The following is a 20,949-nucleotide window of genomic DNA, read 5'->3' on the forward strand; positions in this document are numbered from 1 at the left end:
TTTCAAGGTTAAGTGTGAAAAAAGTTAATTTTTTGACATTGCTTTCAAACGGGGAGTCCCCATGCTAGTTTAGTAAGTTTCCACAACTTAAATTGGTCCATTCCGAGGTGTTTGATGTGTCCCTGGGCCTTCTCGTGACTGTAGCACGATTTTGGCTCCCGATGGCCTATTTTGAAGCTTAAGTGGGAAAAAAGTGCCCATTGGGACTTAGTTTTCAAACCAGGAGTTTCGTGCTAATTTCGAAAGTTTTCACAACTTACATTGGTCCCTCCCGAGGTGTTTGTGGTGTTCCCTGGGACGTCTCGTGGCTGTTACAGGATTTTGGCTCTCGATGGCCTATTTTCAAGCTTAAGTGTGAAAAAAATGTCTTTTTTGACTTAGTTTTCAAACCGAAAGTCCCGTGCTAGTTCCGTAAGTTTCCACAACTTACATTTGTCCCTCCCGAGGTGTTTGATGTGTTACCGGGGCCTTCTCGTGACTGTTACACGATTTTGGCACCCGATGGCCTATTTTCAAGCTTAAATGTGAGAAAAATGACTTTTTGGACTTAGTTTTCAAATCGGGAGTCTCGTGACAGTTTCGTATGTTTCCACAACCTTCATTGGTCTCTCCCGAGGTGTTTAAGGTGTTCCCGGGTCTTCTCGTGACTGTTACACGATTTTGGCCCCCGATCGCCTATTTTCAAACTTAAGTTTGAAAAAAGTGCCTTTTTCAAGTTAGTTTTCATACCGGGAGTCCCGTGCTAGTTCGGTAAGTTTCCACAACTTACATTGGTCCCTCTCGAGGTGTTTGAGGTGTTCATCGGGCCTTCTCGTGACTGTTACACAATTTTGGCCCCCGATGGCCTCTTTTCAAACTTAAACGTGAAAAACGTGCATTTTTTGACTTAGTTTTGAAACCGGTAGTCCCATGCCTGTTTCGTAAGTTTCTATAACTTACATTGGTCCCTCCCGAGGTGTTTGAGGTGTGCGCCGGACCTTCTCATGACTGTTACACGATTTTTTCCCCCGATGGCCTATTTTTAAGCTTAAGTGTGAAAAAAATGCATTTTTTGACATAGTTTTCAAGCCGGGAGTCCCGTGCCAGTTTCGTAAGTTTTCACAACTTACATTACTCCCTCCCGAGGTGTTTGAGTTATCCCGAGCCTTCTCATGATTGTTACATGATTTTGGGCCCCGATTTCCTATTTTAAAGCTTAAGTGTGAAAAAAGTTCATTTTTCGACTTAGTTTTCAAGCCGGGAGTCCCGTCCCAGTTCTGTAAATTTCCACAACTTACATTGGTCCCTCTCGAGGTGTTTGAGGTGTTTAACAGGCCTTCTCGTGATTGTTAAACAATTTTGGCCCCCGATGGCCTATTTTCAATCTTAAGTGTATAAAAAGTGCATTTTTTGAGTTAGTTTTTAAGCCAGTAGTCCCTTGCCAATTCTGTAAGTTTCCAAACCTTACATTGCTCCCTCCCAATATGTTGCAGTTGTTCCCCGAGCCTTCTCGTGACTGTTACACGATTTTGGCCTCCGATGGCTTATTTCAAGCTTAAGTCTGAAAAAAGTGCCTTTTTCGAGTTAGTTTTAAAACTGGGAGTCTTGTGCTAGTTTCGTAAGTTTTCACAACTTACATTGCTCCCTCCCGAGGTGTTTTAAGTGTTCTCAAGCCTTCTCATGACTGTTACAAAATTTTGGCCACCGATGCCCTATTTTCAATCTTAAGTGTCATAAAAGTGCATTTTTTGACATAGTTTTCAAACTGGGAGTCCCGTGCTATTTCCGTAAGTTTTCACAACTTACATTGGTCCCTCCCAAGGTGTTTGATGTGTTCCCGGGGCTTTCTCGTGACTGTTACAAGATTTTGGCTCCCCAATGGCCTATTTTCAAGCTTAAGTTTGAGAAAAGTGCCTGTTTGGACTTAGTTTTCAAATCGGCAGTCTTGTGCTAGTTCCGTAAGTTTCAAGTCCCGTCCGAGGTGTTTTAGGTGTTTCCCAGGATTTATCGTGACTGTTACACGATTTTGGCTCCCGATGGCCTATTTTCAAACTTAAGTGTGAAAAAAGTGTATTTTTTGACTTAGTTTTCAAACCGGGAGCCTCGTGCCAGTTCCGTAAGTTTTCACAACTTACATTGGTCCTTCCCGAGGTGTTTGTGGTGTTCCCTGAGCCTTCTCGTGACTGTTACACGATTTTGGCCCCCCGATGGCCTATTTTCAAGCTTAAGTCTGAAAAAAAGTTCATTTTTCGACTTAGTTTTTAAACCGGGAGTCCTGTACTTGTTCCGTAAGTTTCCACAACTTACATTGCTCGCTCCCGAGATGTTTGAAGTGTTCCTCGGGCCTTCTCGTGACTGTTATATGATTTTGGCCCCCGATGGCCTATTTTCAACCTTAAGTGTGAAAAAGTGCATTTTTCAACTCAGTTTTCAAATCGAGAATCCCGTGCCAGTTCTGTAAATTTTCACAACTTCCATTGCTCCCTCCCAAGGTATTTGAGGTGTTCACCAGGCGTTCTTGTGACTGTTACAAGATTTTGGCCTCCGACGGCCTATTTTTAACCTTTTGCTTTAGGGGGTTGGTTCACAGGTACAACCTTTGTAACTTCATGGTATACTCATGGATTGGCTAGTTCCTATTTGGAAGGCTGTAATTTCTTAACAGCCGCAGTTTCTACTCTTACTAATAGTTTAGCACATTCTTTGTTATTTCTATGGGGTCCTGAAGCACAAGGAGATTTTACTCAATGGTAAGTGTGAAAAAAATGCATTTTTTTACTTAGTTTTCAAACCAGGAGTCCCGTGCTAGTTCCGTTAGTTTCGACAACTTACATTGGTCCTTCCTGAGGTGTTTGGGTTGTTCCCGAGAGTTTTTGTGACTCTTACAAGATTTTGGACCCCGATGGCCTATTTTCAACCTTAAGTGTGAAAAAGTACATTTTTTGACTTAGTTTTCAAACTGGGAGTCTCGTGCCAGTTCCGTAAGTTTCCACAACTTATAATGCTCCCTCCTGATGTGTTTGAGGTGTTCTCCGAGTCTTCTCGTGACTGTTACACAGTTTTGGACCCCGATGGACTATTTTCAAGCTTAAGTGTGAAAAAGTGTCTTTTTTCACTTAGTTTTCAAACTAGAAGTTTCCACAACTTACATCGGTCCCTGTTGAGGTGTTCGCAGTGTTCCCCGGGCCTTCTTGTGACTGTTAACTGATTTTGGCCCACTTAAGTTAAAAACAAATAGTGGTCTAAGATATTTTGTTTAAGCTATTTTGTACCATGCAACAAAATAGCTAAGCCTAAACCTAAGCCTAAGACCTTGAGCTATAACTTGAGCTGAGGCTGCAACTGTAGCTTGAGTTGTGCCTTGAATTTGTTGAACTGTGTGTTAATCCTCTTCATTTTGCTTTGCTTTTCATTTTCATTGGAATAGGTCATATCAAAACCTTAGGACAATAGTTTTCGTACCAATATGTGTGCCTTTCTTTTCAGTCGTACAACATGATAAGAGAGGTTTGAAACATAGGGACACGAGCATTTTGAGATAAAGGAACCAAACTCTGTCAACTTTAATAGCGTAGCCATAAGTTAAGTCCTTGTCCCAATGTTTATGTCATTTTTTTTCAAGCCTCTCTCTTAACCATATAAGATAAGATATTATTCACCCAAAAAAAAAAACTATATAAGATATTACTCACCTTGAGTAGGTTGATTTTCTTCCACAACGTTCGAACCTACACATTGCATATAAGCATACACATTGAAACATATTGTTTGAACCGAATAATTCATCTACTCTTTTCTAATCCAATTATTCATGATGGTTTCTTACTTATTAGTTCCTTAATGAGTCATAATTCATGCCTAGGAATGCTTAGAAGAAGATGGAAACGAAGATGCGAACACAAAACAACATCCCAAAATGTGCTGAAAATGACATGATCGCTCGAGCCACCAAATGGTCGCTCGAGCAGACTGCATGGATTTCAAAAATGCTGGGAAGGTTTGAAGTTGGCTTGAGCCAACACTCCATCGCTCAAGTGGTCCGATAACATACAAAGGGTTCGCTTGAGCCACATTTTGGTCTCTCGAGCGATTTGTAAAGATTGCAAAACTATTGGGAGCCCATGAAGTTCGCTCGAGCCACTAAACGGTCGCTCGAGCGGTCTGCAAAATTTCTAGGTACCAAGCTCAACAAAAATGGCTTCTAACAACTCTTCAAAACTTGGGGTCGTGCATGGTTTGTTCAAATACATGGAATAGTTTTAGAAAACTCAAATACAAGACCTTTGAAACATCCTTTATTCAAATCTTCATCAATTTGTCAAAGGTTTGAACTAAAATCCACGCATGCAAGAATTTCCAACTCTTCTCTCTTATTCTTCAAAAAAATATGCAACGGTGCTTATAAATTCATGAGTTTCTGAAACAATAAACAAGATATGAATTCACATGCATGCAAAGACTTCAAAACTCATACTTAGAATGATGAAATCAAAGATTAACTACTAAGAATGTACATGCAACTCATCTTCATGCTCAAAAATCCATTTTTTTACAACTCTCATGAAAGTAGCTCAATAACTTGATGAAATCATGACGCATAAAGGATTTACTACAGAAATTGTGTTCAAGATTCTTACCTAGAGCTTTGATTTCAGAAAATATGAGATGATCCTCCTTAGTTTCTTCAATCTCTAGCACAAAAATGGGTTTTTCTCTCTAAAGCTAGTCTTCAACTCTCACTCTCTTTCTAACTTGAGCTCTCAACACAAGGAGCCAAGGATGAACTCAATAAAACCAAAGAAATAATACAACATTCCCTCAACTCAGCAGAATACATATACACACACTCTCACATCTTGACTCTCCTACACAAGATACGTGCACACACAACTCTTCTAAAGCTTCCAGCACAACACACACTCACGGATTTTAATCCTCTACACCCAACATTACAAAATTCTCATCTCATACTACACTAAATCTGATGTTGAATCATAAATAGGATTAAATTAGATACTAATCATGTATTATCTTATATCATCTTAATTAAACACAAGTAGTCTTAATTAATCAAGGTTAGTACACAACTCAATTAACCCAAAATAGTTCAAATTAAGGCTCAATTTAATCACATGCGATTTTACTAAACTAAATCAATTTCTAATAAAACTTTTTCAAATGGTTCCAAAAATTCCAATTAGTCTATCCATGTGCTTAGTTTCAGTTTCTAAAAACATTTTGGCTATCAATTTCAGATTTAGAGCAGAAACCATGATAGATAATTTCCAAATCAGATAGATATGTACAAATTAATCACAAGGCACATATCACAGTTAATAAATAACATATAAGTAAATGAATATAATCATGATATGTATGTTGAGGTTATCATCAGACTTGTAGAGGAAAATATTGGTTGCCTCAATTCACCGCTCAAGCAGTAACTCCACCGTTCAAGCGGTACTTTATTTCTCCAAAACTATTATAATGTTTTTGGATTCTTCGACGCAGATTATATGTCAACTTAACTCAACTCAAGGAAATGTTTGTGGTTTATTTGACACATATTGAGGAGCCCTCTCCGCTAATGGTATCTAATTGAGCTCATTAGTTGTAGAGGCTCACTAGTCACTATGTATTTCATCATCATAGAACGAAAAAAGAAAAAGAAAAAAAGAGAGAGCAATAAATGATAGGCATACTCCAAAATTCATCTTAAGCATTTGTCAAAAAGGCAATGCTATTATATGTAAGTTATAATATTTGTGGGGTTGATTATTACAAATGTCATAACTCAATTTGTTGGGAGTCAAAATTTAAAAATATTTATAAGGTATAACTAAAAAACGTTTGAATCATAACCAAAATAATGTCATAATCAATATTATAATGAGTCATGACTAACATTACAATAAATTATAACTAAATATTACAAAAATTATAACTAGAGATGCGTATGTATATACTATAAACTTTCCCTTGTGAAATATCTTTACCCTCTTTAACGAAGTGCATGACCAACCATCAGCAGTAGTTTGGAAGCAATTCTTTAGTAATTTTTAAAATTTTCAATTTTATTTTATTTTATTTTTGTTAATTTTAGTTTGGATTTTGATAAAAAGGTCACAGGGCCACCTAAAAACGTGTAGAAAGTATTTATTGTTTGTTGAAAGTGTGAATATTCGCACTTTAAAAAAAAATCGCATTATTTTTATTTAGAACAAGTGTAAAGTTTATTTATTTATTTTTTATTTGTTGCATTTCAAATATGTGAAATTTCACATTATTAGAAATTTAAATTTAAAATTTTTCAATTTAGAAACACTATGAAATTAGAAATTTAAATTTAAAATTTTTCAATTTAGAAACTATATGAATTTTAAAAATGTGAAATTTCGAAAGTTATACATTTTCATTCAAAAAGTGTTTTTTTTTTTAAAAATAATTTTATATTCAATTGAGATATTTTTTTGATAGATCTTATCAAATAGTTTTAAAAAATGTAAATTTTATCAAAAATAAAGGTAACGGCCCAAATACTACTCTTACTAAGAAGCTTTAGGCAATATTTGATCAATAATCAAGTAAGGAAAAATTGGTCTATAACCAATTATATATATGTTTTGTGCTATTAATTATAAGATTAAAAAATTTATCAATTTTGTTAGATAATCATTGGAATCTAAACTGAATAATAAAATTTGTAACAAAATAATAAAATGTGAGTTTCATGTACCAATAATTCAAATATCATATTATAATTCATCTAATCAAATAAGGCAACTATAACAATTAAATTATTTAAATTAAAATAATAGATATGAAAATAAAATTTAAATCAAATTAGAAGGATAAAAAGTGTAATTAACACTTGTATTTATTTGATATATATATATATATATATATAAAATGCTTTAGACCACATGTGTTTTGTGCTTTTTTTTTTTTTTTTCAATTGCCACCTCATTAATAATGGTATTGGTGATGATAAATTAATGTTCTATAGCATTGCTCTATATATATATATATATATATAAACATTATCATCAGCAGTTTTGTCTAAAACCCTTCTAAAGCCTCCTCCGCAGCTCGTGCTCTGTATTGGTTTGGGTTTAGGGTTTAAACGATCACTTGTCTCAAAACCCTAGAACGTGTTTGGTTGCTTAGAAAAATTTTCAGGTAAAATGGCACGACCTTCCAAGAAAATTTCAAACAAGAAATCTGAGCAGAAATTCCAGAAGTCATCTAAGAAATCATTCAAGCCCACAAGTAAAACAGACGAAACACAAGTATTGGCTATGCAACTCCAAGACGACGTCCCTGACTTCCCTAGAGCCACTGCCAGAGGTGGTTCGTGTATATATATATATATATATATTACATGTATGTATGTATGTATGGTTTTAAATTTATTTGTTGTTTTGTATGTGTTATTATTATTAGGTGGAAGTAGTTCACTTGGGAAAGAGGTCGATGAAGTTGATGGCGATGATGTTGATATGGAGTTTGAATCAGGAGAGAGGGAGTTGAATAATAATAATTATAAGAATAAGAATAAAAGGCTACAAAAGCGAAATCATTCAGCAGAAGAGGATGATTTGGGTTCTCTTTTCGGTGATGGCATTTCTGGAAAACTACCTAGGTTTGCCAATAAGATCACCTTGAAGGTAAATATTTGTTAGATAATTGATTGTTTGTGTTTTAAGTTATTATATGTATGGAGATAGATTATTCTATCATTAGTGTGTACTACGGTTGGTTCTCTCGGATGCTATGCTATTGTTGACCCATCCTTGAATCATTATTATAATAGGGTTTTGATGTATAATTCATTCAAGTTTTCTTTTGTATTGTTGCTGCGACATCTGTTCTAAATGTCTGATTTTCCTAGTTTAGGAACTGGATACTCGAGTTATATGCTGAAAACAACAATGTGGTTTCGCAAGAAAACAAACAAACAAAAAAAATGGAGAGTAAGTGGGGGAATAAAAGAGGAAATGCATGAAAAGAAACAAGATTAGTAATGACTCAAACAATTGACAAGTTCGATTGGAGTTAGCCTATAAAATTGCATAATTACTAAGCTGAATAGGGAATTCACTGGGTGATGGAAGTAATAAGATGGTTGTTAACAGCCGTACTTAGGTGCTAATAGTGCTATTTCATTAAACTAAATTAAGTTACTGTATTTCCAGACTTGGTGAATTTTTGTTTAGTTGTTTGACAGGCCGAAAAACTGAAATCTGAGAACCTTTACATCTGCAATCTTGCCTTCACAATACTGAACTGACAATGTTTCAGCTTCATTCTCAGTTTGATCTATGAATTTAAGGTGCTTAGATTCCTTGAAAAAGGTACAAATAACAAGGGTGGGTTAACTTAGTTGGTTACCCTGGTACATTTCTATTTGAGAGGTTAGGGGGTCAATCCTTGCATTGAGCAAGGATTGATAATTTCTTCCCGCTCTTTCCTAATATTGTTCTCTTCTCACTACAGGAAAAGTGGTCTACAACAACGTTTTTTTTGTGGCGTTTAGGGAAACGCCACTATAAATTAACGAAACACAACGTTTTCGAAAAACGTTGTGTCTGATCTCAGTGAAACGGCGCCGTATTGGGTCAATGTATTGACCATCAAAACCTCCGTCTCTTTGAACTCAGTCTCTCTTTCTCAGTCTCTACCACAACTCAGTTTCCCTCTTTTCCAAAACCCTCGATTTGAAGCTCTCACTCGCTCTCGCTCAGTTTCAAACACACACTCTCTCGCTCGCTCGCTCAATTTCTCATCCTCAACCCTCGATTTGCTCGATTGCAGATCCAAAACCCTCGATGGTTTGCACTTAATCGATCTCTGTCGCTCGCAATCGAACTCTCTAGCTATTCTTCATCGATCTCTGTCGCTCGAGGGCTTTGCTCTAGCTGTTCTTCATTGAACTCGAACTCGATCTGTTCTTCATCAAATCGATCTGTTCTGTTCATCATCAAATCGATCTGTTCTTCATCAAATCGCAGATCCAAAATCCAAAATCCAAAATCGATCTGTTCTAACTGATCTCTCTTGCTCTTAATCAGGTACATTTTTGATTCTCTACTTTCTCATTGTCAAATCTGTTGATCTGTTCTACTTTCTCTGTAATTTTTTCGTTCTTTAGTTTAAAAAATTTGGATTCTATTTACTTAAAATGTTTGTAATTTCCGAAGTCTTAGTGGATTCTATTTACTTAAAATGTTTGTTTGTTTGTAATTTTAATTTGGATGTAGGAGACAATAGGTCACTTGAGCAAATTCCTATTGCTTGCAAAGATGCAATAGTAATTTTGTTTATGTTTGATCTTACTAGCCGGTGTACTCTAAATAGGTATGTTAATTATTTCATCATTAAATCAATACTCCTTTTAATAGTGATACATACATAGTTTTAAGTTTAAAGAACCACTAATTTGATATAATTTTGTGTTTTCTGGATTATTACAGTGTTATTGGATGGTACAATCAAGCAAGAAAGTGGAATCAAGTACTAAATCTATCTTCTAAATTTGCATCAACTGGAATGTGTGGTTTAGATTATTCTATGCATTTTTCTGTAATATTTTTTTCTCCTATAGCAGTAGTGAATGGATAAATATAATGGCAACGAACAACATTATGAAAGTGGGTAGAACTTCATTTTGTTGATGGGGTCTTTACTAGTGAAGTGCCAAACATTTAAGATTATTAATGATCCAATCATATATTCCTCAAAAGAAAATAAAAAATAAAAAAATACAATAGAAAAAGTACTTGTTTAATGCAATTGTGGCGGAGAAAAAGATTTATGTCAATAATTTGATCATTAATAAGTGTGTTATGGATGATATCGACAGCAATCTCTATTTTTGTATTGAAAAGAATGAAGTTGCAGAATTTCATTATTTGGATACTATTCATTCTTAAAAGAGTATGAACATATTTTCATATAAAATTTTTAATTTTTTTGCTTTAATTTTTGTTTGCAGACGGCAATTCCTATACTAATCGGGACCAAATTCGATGATTTTGTTCAACTTCTGCTGGATTTGCAGTGGACAATTGTGACCCAGGTACAAATTCCTCAGCATTTTTTGTGCATAATTTGTTCAGCAGTATTAATTGACAAAGAAATCTGTCTTTTTTGAAATAATGAAGTTGATTAACTAATTTTGTTCCCAAATATTAAGGAAAGCTTTAATATGCAAATGAAACAGGACCCATATTTTTCATATAAAGTACAACTTATTCATCATCCAGTCTGAAGGTGGAATATTCAAAATCTTGGTTCATAGCTGCCCACCCCAAGTGCTAAGCAGTATGTCATCCAGTTTGAAATGGATTCAAAACGTGCTAAGCAATATGTCCTATCCTTCATTTCAATACTTTGGTTTCTTAGCTTTCTTACTCTTATTATGTGGCATCACCTTTAAAATTGCAAGGTTTGATGATGATCTTTATCCAAAGTTGTTCTATGGTTTATTTTTCGGTTTAAAATTGCAAGGTTTTATACTTGTTCTGGTGCAGAGAAAGATCTGCACCAGATTGAGAATCCTGTGCCTAGTCAGTAGAGTTCCCAATATTAGCAGGAACATAAATCAGCACGACTTTGTAATTTTGGTTATACATGACTAGGAAAACTCGTTCAGTGATCAGTGTCAAATTAAAGAAATTGCATGCTCTTCCCTGGTGGGACAATAGGTCCTACGTTTGATCAAAGTTCATTTGCTCTTGAACTGGAAATCAATATGTATGAGTGTATGGGTTTTAAAGTGAAGTTGTTTGATATTAGTTCTTTTAATTAGTAATTCAGATGTGGTGGCTTTAGGTTTTTGTGTGTGTGTGTGTGTGTATCGTTTATATGACTATACTATTGAATACATTAGGTAATTTGATATGAGAAGTCTGCAATCTTTAAAATGAGATTGGTGTTATCTGTAAAGACTATTAATTTGATATGTGAGTTGCTGCGGAATAAATATGAAATGCTGTTATGCAGGCAATTCGCTCAACGTTCACGGGTTCGGAAACTTCAATATATAGCTGAACTGGAAAGGAATGTGCAAGCTTTACAGGCATGAATTAGTTAAAAACTACTAAAAAAATTTGAAACATTTTTTTTGGGGAAAGTTGCTGTAGTTTATCATAATGTGCTGATGTTGGTCCTTATATACAATTACAGGCAGAAGGATCTGAATTTTCTGCTGAGCTTGAATTTCTCAACCAACAAAATCTTATTCTAACCATGGAGAACAAAGCCTTGAAGCAACGTTTAGAAAGTTTAGCCCAGGAGCAGCTGATAAAGTATTGTGAGTTTTCATACTTCTTGAAGCTTTTTGAATCATATTTGCTTCTGTTGCTTGGAAGCCCCCAACTCAGGTATAATCAATCCTACAAGAATTATGGGAATATTGATAATGGATGCTGTTTGAGGGTAATTGTGAATCTGAATTCTTAGATGATAATTGAAGATATAAACTGTATTGGAATGAGCATAAAGGAATATTGAGCTAACTGTAAACTTCCAGTGGTTTTTGCCTATATGTCATTGAAGCAGGGGAAAATTTTTGTTGTAGCATTACATAATTTTTAAAACATTTCTTTTACATTTACTGTAAGAAAACTTTAAATTTCTGGGCGTTTTCTGCATGAATGCTCCTTGAACTGTTATAGGGTTGGGGAGGGGTGGGGGATCAAAATCAGTTTCTGATTTCTGTGGAATTTGATAGAGCTTCTTTTATTTTTAGTTTTTTAGTTGCATTACATCATTACCATTTTTGGTTTCTTGTAGACCTTTATTCAATAAAAAATATGAAAACTGCTAACCCAATTGTTGCACTACTTAGCTTTAGGCTCATTAACATAGTAGGTGGATTATGCTTGTTTCAGTCCATGCTTATTCTAGTTCATTTGTTCAGCTGGTTGTAGCCCAGGGTCTTCAATAACTTTAATACCTTGTTTCCTGGGTATGTTTGGATAGCTAACCTAAGTCTTGGGATCAGGAGACCTATTATTGAACTTATGCTTGGATAATTGTAGTAGCTGTGCTTGTTTGCATCCTTGTCAGCACAGCATAAGTGCTTGCTAAACAGAAAGATTTCTCTCTAGATTGTTGCACCATTGTATTACCTGGCTGCTTTTGATAAGTATTAGTTTTTTAAAATTAAGGTGAATGGTGGATTCGCTTTTCTTGAGAAAGTGACATCCTTCTGGATGCCCTTAGAAAGTTGGTGGACGTATTTTCTCATTGGATAATGTAGAAGATGTTATGCTGAGGTGAGGAAATGATAATTGGACAATGGCAGCAAATATAAACAACCTTCATTTGAATCTGTCTTCTGGTGGACAGAATTATAGTGACAATTGTGAATTTTAGATAATCAAATTTATTAGGCAATCATTTATGATAAAACTATTTCTTTGTTACAATTAGAACGAAAATTTTAGCTGGGTTGATCTACATGTTTGTTGTCATTTGTTTCATTAGTAGAATCCAACATATATATCTTCCTTTATGATTGTTACTAGAGGTGGCATTGAGGTAGGTTATATATAGAAACTCACATGATTGATATGTATTGCTTCATTTTTTAAGAAAAATTGCAAGCAATTTTGCCATGTCATAATTTCTTTGTTGATAAATACACACATATAAGTGGTAGATAGGTTACATGCTTGAAAAGCTTTAATATCATTGGTATTGAAATCACTTGCATTACAAAATGTGCGACTTTGGAGCTTAGTAGCATAGCTATAAACACAGGACATTGACTTGACATGACTTGATGCGACATGGATTACATGACATTGCAAACCTTTAAAAAAGAAGACCCATCCATACTGAGGACACAATGCACAAGGCTCGCACTAAAGCAGGGTCTGGGAAGGGCAAGATGTACCCAGTCTTAACCCCCATTTTCGAGAACACATCAACATCTAAATATATGACAGTTATAATTTTGAACCATCTTACTTTTTGTGATAACAATTGCATAAAATGGAAATTGAAGCTTGGCAATTATCATATGGATAAATACATGTATGCTCTTTTTGTTTTGTTCACTTCACTTTTATTTATATTTACTTGTTCTATTATATGAGTGTTTATTGCATGCTTGACTTGTGGTGCCATGTGTACAAAGTGGAACTTTCTCAAACAAAGAAAAATGAATAGTAAAGGTTCGACACTACTGGGTGTACTCTTTGTTTTTTCAAGTGTGTTGGATGCAGGACTGTGTGCTTCACAACCAGTGTGGACACATTAAGCATATGAAAGAATGAGCGCTGTGGGGTTAATATATCCTTAATTTGTATTTTTTTGCGAGCTGCAACACAGGGCAGCAGTAAATTCTTTCACATATTTTCATCCAGAAACTAAGACAATTGAAGGGTTTATGCAGTGGAGCATGAAGTATTGGAAAGAAAAATTGGAAGGCTGCGAGCCTTGTGTCAACAACAACAACAACTGTCTTCTAGTCATAGACGCAACAAATAGTAGAGACCATGATTCACAATTTGCAAACCTCTCTTTGAAGCACAGGGATACCAGTTCTGGCCGTGACCCACTTCACATTTGAACATATGATGTAGCTAGAGAGCTGTGACCCACCTTGACTTAACAAAAATTGCTGTCTCCCTTGTGCCGGTGATGTTTGACCCGAGCTCTTTCACTCTCGGTACCTTTCATCTAGCAGCTTTACTTGTTTTCCATTTTGACTTTTGTTTCTGCTTTTCATTCTCTACTTGTATTTGCTCATTTAATTTAGTATGTGCACCTGGTAGTCATGCCACGAGCTTGACTCATCTGAGGTGGAAACTGAAAAGAATGATCAATGTTCTTCTCCACTGTATGTTCTACTGATTAAAATTCATAACTTTCCGTTCAAAATTTGCCCCCTTGCAAATTTATTGTCTCTTGGAATCCAATATAGTGCACAAATTTGTAGGGGAATTACTTGTAATGCATGCTGACAAGAATTGTTGTAAAATTTGTAATAAAAGCTATGCTTTCTCCAGGAATTTTTATTTATTTATTTATTTTATTTAATATGATGCATTTGGTTTATAGGTTGTCAATTAGCCTATTAGGCTCTATTGGTTATGAGATCATGTCGTTTCGGTATTTATGCATGCCCTTGAAGCTATGTTTGGATGTAAGGAAAATAATAGAGGGAAAAAAAAAAAAAGAGTTGAAAGAAGTTGAATTCCTGTCTTTTATTTGGTAGAAATAATTTTTGAGAAATGGAAGTTGGAGGTTGTGGCTCAGCATTGAACCTCTAGATTTAACATTCTTGTATCAAGCTAAAATTTGTGTAGATTGTTGCCTAATTTCATGTGGTATTTGAAGTATCTGAAGTGTGAATTTGAATTTTGTTTTTTTGGATTTCATTATAATGTATTTGGCTTAGTCTAGTGGAAGATTTGTTTTTTCAAATTCATTATAATGCATATTTTCTAAAATGGTATGCTTTGGACATAATAATAATAATAAATAAATAAATAAATAAATAAATAATTTTAAAAAAAAGAAAAAGAAAAAGAAAAAAAGTGGCGTTTTTGAAAAACGCCACTAAATGACGTCATGCTCACGTCACACGTTAGTTTGTGACGGTAATAGAAGCGGACGTCAACATTTTTGTGGCGTTTTAAAAAACGCCGTCTAATAGTTTTAGCAACGTTTATTAAACGATGCAAACCTATTGCGGCGGCCGTATCAACGGCGAAAATTTTAAACGCCGCTATAACTTTTTACGGCGCTTTTCAGGCTTTTAGCGGCGTTTTAAAAACGCCGCTAAAACTCGAATTTCCTGTAGTGTCTTCCCCAATATGGGGCATGTTTGTAGGTTGGTTGGTTGGTTAGGCTACTTGTTTCTTTCCTATTATAGGGGCTCTTCACTAGATTAGTTGTGGGGCTTCTATTCTATAGTTGTTGGACTATGTTTGCCCCTGATGTAATTCACTTCATATTGAAAAATTCTCTCTATCAATTGACCCAAAAAAAGAAAAAAGAAGAAGGGGGGAATGTTATATACATAGACACGTACATCCGTATGACTTGATCAAACTCAATCCATGTAAAATTTTAATTAATATATATTAAAGGGTGAATGAACCATGACCATAAAGTACTGAATACAAGGGGAGCTTAATTTCTAAAATTAAAGTTCTACTTGTGCTAAAATGGGAAAATAAAATTTACAAATCTGAGCCAGGTGGTTAGATTTTGTATTTCTTCCTTTAACTTGCCCCTGATTTCATGTGAAGTTAATGAACTACCCCGATGGAAGTTGTTGGATCAACTTGAGTGTCTAGGGTCTGCTAAACGTGTCAGCTGTGAGTCTTGTGACTACTTTTGCTATGCCCACTTGTTTTCTTCCTGATCATACTTTCTCCAACCCTACTTGTTTTCTTCCTGATCATACTTTCTCCAACCCTGATCATAATGTTATGATTGACTATATAGACCTTGTCCTGTCATACTATTTCATTTTCCCTTCTCTCGTTCCATATGTGAATGTTATCTATTATACTTCTTATTTATTTTTTTTTTTGGGTGAATAACTTCTTACTTCTTACTTCTTATTTATTTATTTATTTATTTTTGTGTATTTTCTTTCTTTATTTCTCTCTATTGAGACTGGGCAACCTGAGAATAGTACAGTGCGTGTAGACTTTATTTTGAAGATTTTAATAAAAATTGCATGAAATTTCAATAAATGCCTAATATTGTTTTCAAAAATTCTTGTAATTATTGGTACTGCTACTTTTGTATTTCTAGCTTATCTGCACTTTGAAGTAAACTTCATAGATGCCATCTGTTAATAATTTAGCATCTTAATTTTGGATATATTTTTTTTCCATATTAATTTGCTGTCTAATTTAAAGTTATGCTTTCTTTGTGCATTCCTAGAATATTTCTCCGGGAATGAAGCTTTGGGGAGTCATTGCTGAAGTAAATGAGAAAGATATCATAATTAGTCTTCCAGGGGGCTTGCGTGGATTAGTTCGTGCAAGTGAAGCATTCGATCCTATTTCAGATAATAAAGTGAAGGTGGTGACTTGCTTCTTCTATAAAGAATATCCAAATAGTTCTTCCCTTGACATTTATTTTCTGTCTTTGTGCCATTATTATTCTATTGCTTTTGAACTAATTTTTCTCATTTAGATTTTCCCCCTCCTTCCGTACATTTATGTGTGCTTAAAATCGTTTGTTTTCATAATTTCAGTCTAAGAAGGTTTTATTTTCTATTATATCAGGATGTGGAGACTAATTTTCTTTCTAGCATTTATTATGTTGGGCAATTGGTTTCTTGCATTGTACTGCAACTGGGTGATGATAAGAAAAAGAGAAGGGGAAACGAAAGATCTGGCTTTCTTTGCGTCTTGCTTTGTTGCATAAGACCTTAACCTTGGATGTTATTCAAGAAGGAATGGTATGCATTTTTTCAAATGTTTCATTGAAGATTTAATTTTTCTTTTTGCAAGAAAATGACTCTGATACTAATATGATACTTTCTTCTTATTTTTGGTTCCTTCCTGTTTTCATTCAACTTTTTTTTACCACAATCCTATAACAAATGAATATTAATTTTAATAATGATAAATGTTACTAGTGAAAGGAAAAGGTGTAATAAAATATTTTGTGATGAGAAATTGAAATTTGATATTTTGTGAGTCGAGACATGTCACTTAAGACTAACGATGCCTTAACCTTAAGCCTAGGGCTTACAGACAATTAGTAAGGTACTTCTAATATGCTTATGTAAACGTGCTCAATATGCTCCTCTCTTGCGCGTCGCCTCCCTTGCTCTTGATGCCATGCTCGATGCCTTTTGTTTGGTGGTAGAGTGATTCTTTACTATAGTGTGTTTCACCTATGCTGCGTCCCCCCTTTTCCCCCAATGGCATCCAATGCTCCTACACTAGCCTAGGGACCTCTCTGGTAGAGTTTGTTCCACGATTACAGGGCAGTTGAGTGAGACCCTATGACCCTATGCAATACCTCTCAGGTCATGTGACTTGGTGGCTAGAATTAAAGGTTGATTAAGATGCTCGCTCCACTCTCCCTCGAGGGACTTGTGCTTTTGCTTGACTTAGAGAGCGAAAGAGATAGATCTCCAAAAGGAGATGACTCTATACCAAGATAAAGGCATGTGATGTGCTTTGTAAACATCTGAAATCTGTGTATTGGTGATTTGGCGGTCCTAGTAGTTGAGGTCCCACTATTAATGAGGTGTTAGGATAGACAAAGGCAAACCACCTGTATCTTGTACCCACTTAGGCATATGTCCTTGCTTTTTTGTGATGTAGAATCAGTGCAAATTGCACTCTACTAACAGGAGTGACTCTTGTTCTCAAATGTATAGCAACAAAAAAAGTGCATGTGACTCTTTCAGTTAGTTTTAAAAAGCTAGATGAGTGAAAAAATACGAGGATTTTACGGTTTTAAAAGTGAAACAAAGGGTTGGGTTTTGAGATTGAAAAATATGAGTTTTGGGGATTGGTTTGGGCTTGTTCCTACCTTGTGAACAATATCCAAAAAATAGGAATACATGTTTATTTTGCAGTTCTTTATAGGGTTGCACTTGTGATGTGAGATGTTTGAGGGTTAAAGTGCTTTAAATAAATCTGGTTATTGGAATCACTTTTACAAGCCTTTGACATCGCACCTCGAGTTTGATTGCCACCACACCCTCTAGCTTGGCCACCATCTCCTCTGATTTCTTGCTTATCTCCACAGCTTCTAGCTTTGCCTTCTTATCTGACGCAATAGAAGTCTTAGGCCAAGATGCCTCTTGCTCAGCCACCTTGGGGGTCCTCTTGGAATCCTCTAAAGTAGTCAAATCATCAATGATATGCATCCTTTGTACACATTGAAGAAGACAGTCAATTAGTTGCTAACAAGGGAGAGGAAAGACTTAAATATGTACAAAAACACATTTCCACGGTTAGCATTTGGGCTATTCCCTTCATTATGTGGTTTCTTGAAGGAATGTTGTGGTTGGCCATGTCAAGTGGAAGAAGATCTTCGACAGATCGAAAGCCATCTCGCGTGAATTTACAACGGAGTTAGTGGTATTGATCAGTCGGCCAGTATGCATCAAAGGCTGTTCCCACAGCTCGGGCAACTCTTCGTTCCTTGCTCTTCAATATGGCATCAACTAGTTCTTCGCTAGTCTCCTTATGCCTCTTCGAGGACCTCTCGGTTTGGGGAAGGGGGGGACTTGTTTAGTTCAACCTCAGAATAAAATAAACGTTCTTCTCCTTCAGACAAATTTCTAAACAAGCCTCTCATACTACCTAGTCTAAGGAAAGGCAAGAGAGCTGTTCCTTGTGTAGATGTGGAATTGAGAACTTTGGTCTCCAAATCAAGCATCATTCTTTGCTTCAGCATGGTTATCTCCTTAGACAGTGCTATTGGGAGCTTGGCTCGAAGAACGGGTTGGAACAAAAGAAGAGGCACTTGTTGTCTAATCGAGTTGATGCTTGTCTTTATGCTCAGGAGACTCTTGAAGATAATCAGTACTTTAACTTTCTTTGTGATAGTAAACCTGTAGATTTGTATGTAACCGAGCAACTCTAGAGCTAAACGTTTTTTGTATTGAAATGTGGCCTTGATCGCTTCTACGTTCTCCGTGGTCGGCTGCCTCGTGTCAACTAGAACCTGAAAGGGGAACCAAACGAGTGACTTAGGCAAAATAATCAAGAATTTGAGATTAAAGGAGAGGTCAGTCCAAGACTTGGATGGCTATCGACTTGTGGTAGCCTCTCTATTTGGTCCTTAGTATCGGCTGAAAACTCCCAATTTCTCCTAACTTGAAGGAAGTCATCATTGTGCTTGTCCTTTACCAAAGAGCTTGGTAACTAGGTGCAACTCGGCCGATCAGACACACAAGTAATATGTAACTTGGCCGACCAAACACACAAGTAATATGTGCTATAATCCTTGTTGTGGAATAAACCATTGCAATGAATGATGTCCCAGATTTCAAGGTTAAGTCTGAGCTTATGATTAAGGGTTGAGATTCCACAGACTATCCTAATGACATTAATAGAGACTTGCATCGAGGTAAGCATGACTTGATGGAAAAGCTGATGTAACCAAGTGTCTAATAAGAATCTAAGTCTGCCTTCAACAATGGATGCTATAAGGAAGGCGACTGTTGATTTGGCCCCCATCTGTTTAGCATCCATCATTGCCAACGATAATGTGACGTCATTGGCAACACTGTACTCATGATGGAATCGCATCATAGCAGCGGGAGTATCCACCTTACTCTGAAACTTGTCCATGGCGTTGAAACCTCACAAAGCACGGAAATAATAAACGGCGGGGAAATCATGGCAATAGTCACTAGAATCAATGGCGGACATCGAGAGAAACCAGAACAATATTGGAAATCTAAGGAACTAAGTGCGACTAGGAATCAAAGCTAGTGAGGAAGGACGACTTACAACAGATGGGCTCAAAGTTGGGGTTGGAACAGGCTTGTTGGAGCGGAATGATGGAATTGGAGTGAACAAAATCTGCGAGAGAGCTCTAGATCATTAGAAAGGGGAAGACCTTCTTGGAAGGAAGATGTAGTACTCATAGCTTTTGAACTAGAAGAGACATCCGAGTGTATTGGGAAACCAAAGGGTGTTATTTATTACTATCATTACTTGTTGGGGAAGATGAAAAAATACAACGGATCGTGTCACATTGAGCAAATCAAGCGATTAAGGACAGGTTGGCTTCACCAATCGAAAAGCGCCACGTGTGCACAAGCAGTACACAAACGGATATTTGTGTCTGACCAGGGGGATGACTGAGCTAAGGAGGTAGACACTTAATATCACAAGGAGATTGCCCCTGAAGTTAGCTTCCTCTTCACTAAGTCCCGGTGTTTTAAAAGGTGCTCGAGTTGCAATGAGGAGCAACCTTGCGCTTCGAACAGGTCAAGGCGAGGCGCAATATGGAAGGCGCAGCTTAGGTGCTGAGGCGAGGGATTTTTTTTTTGAGGCGCGAGGTGTGGGATTTTTTTTGAGGCGCAAGACGTGAGCTCATACCTATTTTTCTACTCCAATTGTTGATTAAGTGCTTTTTTTGTGAGTATACCCACAGGGATTCAAAACTCTTCAATATAAAATGACAAAACGTGGTCAAAAGAGAGTGAAAAGTGATAAAAGATTGAATGTTATGCTTTATATCTTTCGTTGGATATATTTCTAGTTTTTAGATTATTGAATGTTATGTTTAAAGATTATTGGAAATGGTTATGATTTCTGAAATTTTGTATATATTAGTTATGTTGAAAAGTTTGCCTATTTTATAATTTTGCTTTTCTTCTACTACTTGTGCTTCGCTTTGGTGAGGCGAGCGCCTTGCCTCGTGCCTTGTGCTTAGGCTATAGGAGACCTTGTCGCCTTGGTGCGCCTAGAGCCTTTTAAAACACTGCTAACTACAAGTGAAAGCTAAGGGGCAAATGAAGGTGGTTAATATGACCGAGGCAAGGCCTAGATTGGGCCGAACTCGTCACATGGGTTAAGCCCAACTAGCCTGCGTATGTGGTTAGATAAGGGCATAGGCCAAGTACACGAGATGGGCTAAACCTAGTCTAGCACCCTTGGACCGAGCCGAGCTTTGGGCTAGGGCTATGGCTAGGGCTAGGGCTAGATATCGTATATTGGAATTAGGGTTGTGCGTCAAGAATGTTAGAGTTGGTCCAGCCACTATTTGGGCCAAGATAGGCAATGGCCGAGCATCTGTAACTGGATCAGACCACTAAGATTATCATATTGGCCAAGCACAGAGTGGTTAGTGTGGAAGAGCTTGACCGTACAACTAAGGGAGCACTCCCAGAGAGAGAGGGCTACCTTTTGGACTAAGTAACAAGGTCTTGTCCTTGGACTCAACTCAAGGTTGTAACAGAGGAATACATGTCATCAAAATCCCCAGGTGCTGGATTAAACAATTAGGGAAGAA

The 20,949-nt window shown here is 36.3% G+C and overlaps 1 protein-coding gene across 3 annotated transcripts in view; it reads left to right on the plus strand.

The window, feature by feature from the left end:
• The first annotated feature begins 7,030 nt into the window (after window positions 1-7,030).
• Window positions 7,031-20,949, plus strand: part of LOC114316867 (uncharacterized) — a 31,311-nt gene continuing 17,392 nt past the window's right edge. Inside the window, exons 1-6 of one of the 3 annotated variants that reach the window (XR_014346111.1) lie at window positions 7,031-7,326; window positions 7,423-7,646; window positions 9,974-10,057; window positions 13,385-13,660; window positions 15,895-16,035; window positions 16,242-16,417. Coding sequence is in view for 1 of the 3 variants with exons in the window: in XM_082898244.1 (XP_082754370.1) it covers window positions 7,164-7,329; window positions 7,423-7,646; window positions 9,974-10,057; window positions 13,385-13,561 (651 nt within the window). In the remaining 2 variants the exon portion in view is untranslated. Of the gene's footprint in view, window positions 7,330-7,422; window positions 7,647-9,973; window positions 10,058-13,384; window positions 14,027-15,894; window positions 16,036-16,241; window positions 16,418-20,949 lie in introns of those variants that run through there. The other 2 variants (XR_014346110.1, XM_082898244.1) reach the window with 2 other exon arrangements.

This window comes from Camellia sinensis, chromosome 12 (genome assembly GCF_055761805.1).
Source record: "Camellia sinensis isolate YWXY chromosome 12, ASM5576180v1, whole genome shotgun sequence".
Lineage (NCBI taxonomy): Eukaryota > Viridiplantae > Streptophyta > Magnoliopsida > Ericales > Theaceae > Camellia > Camellia sinensis.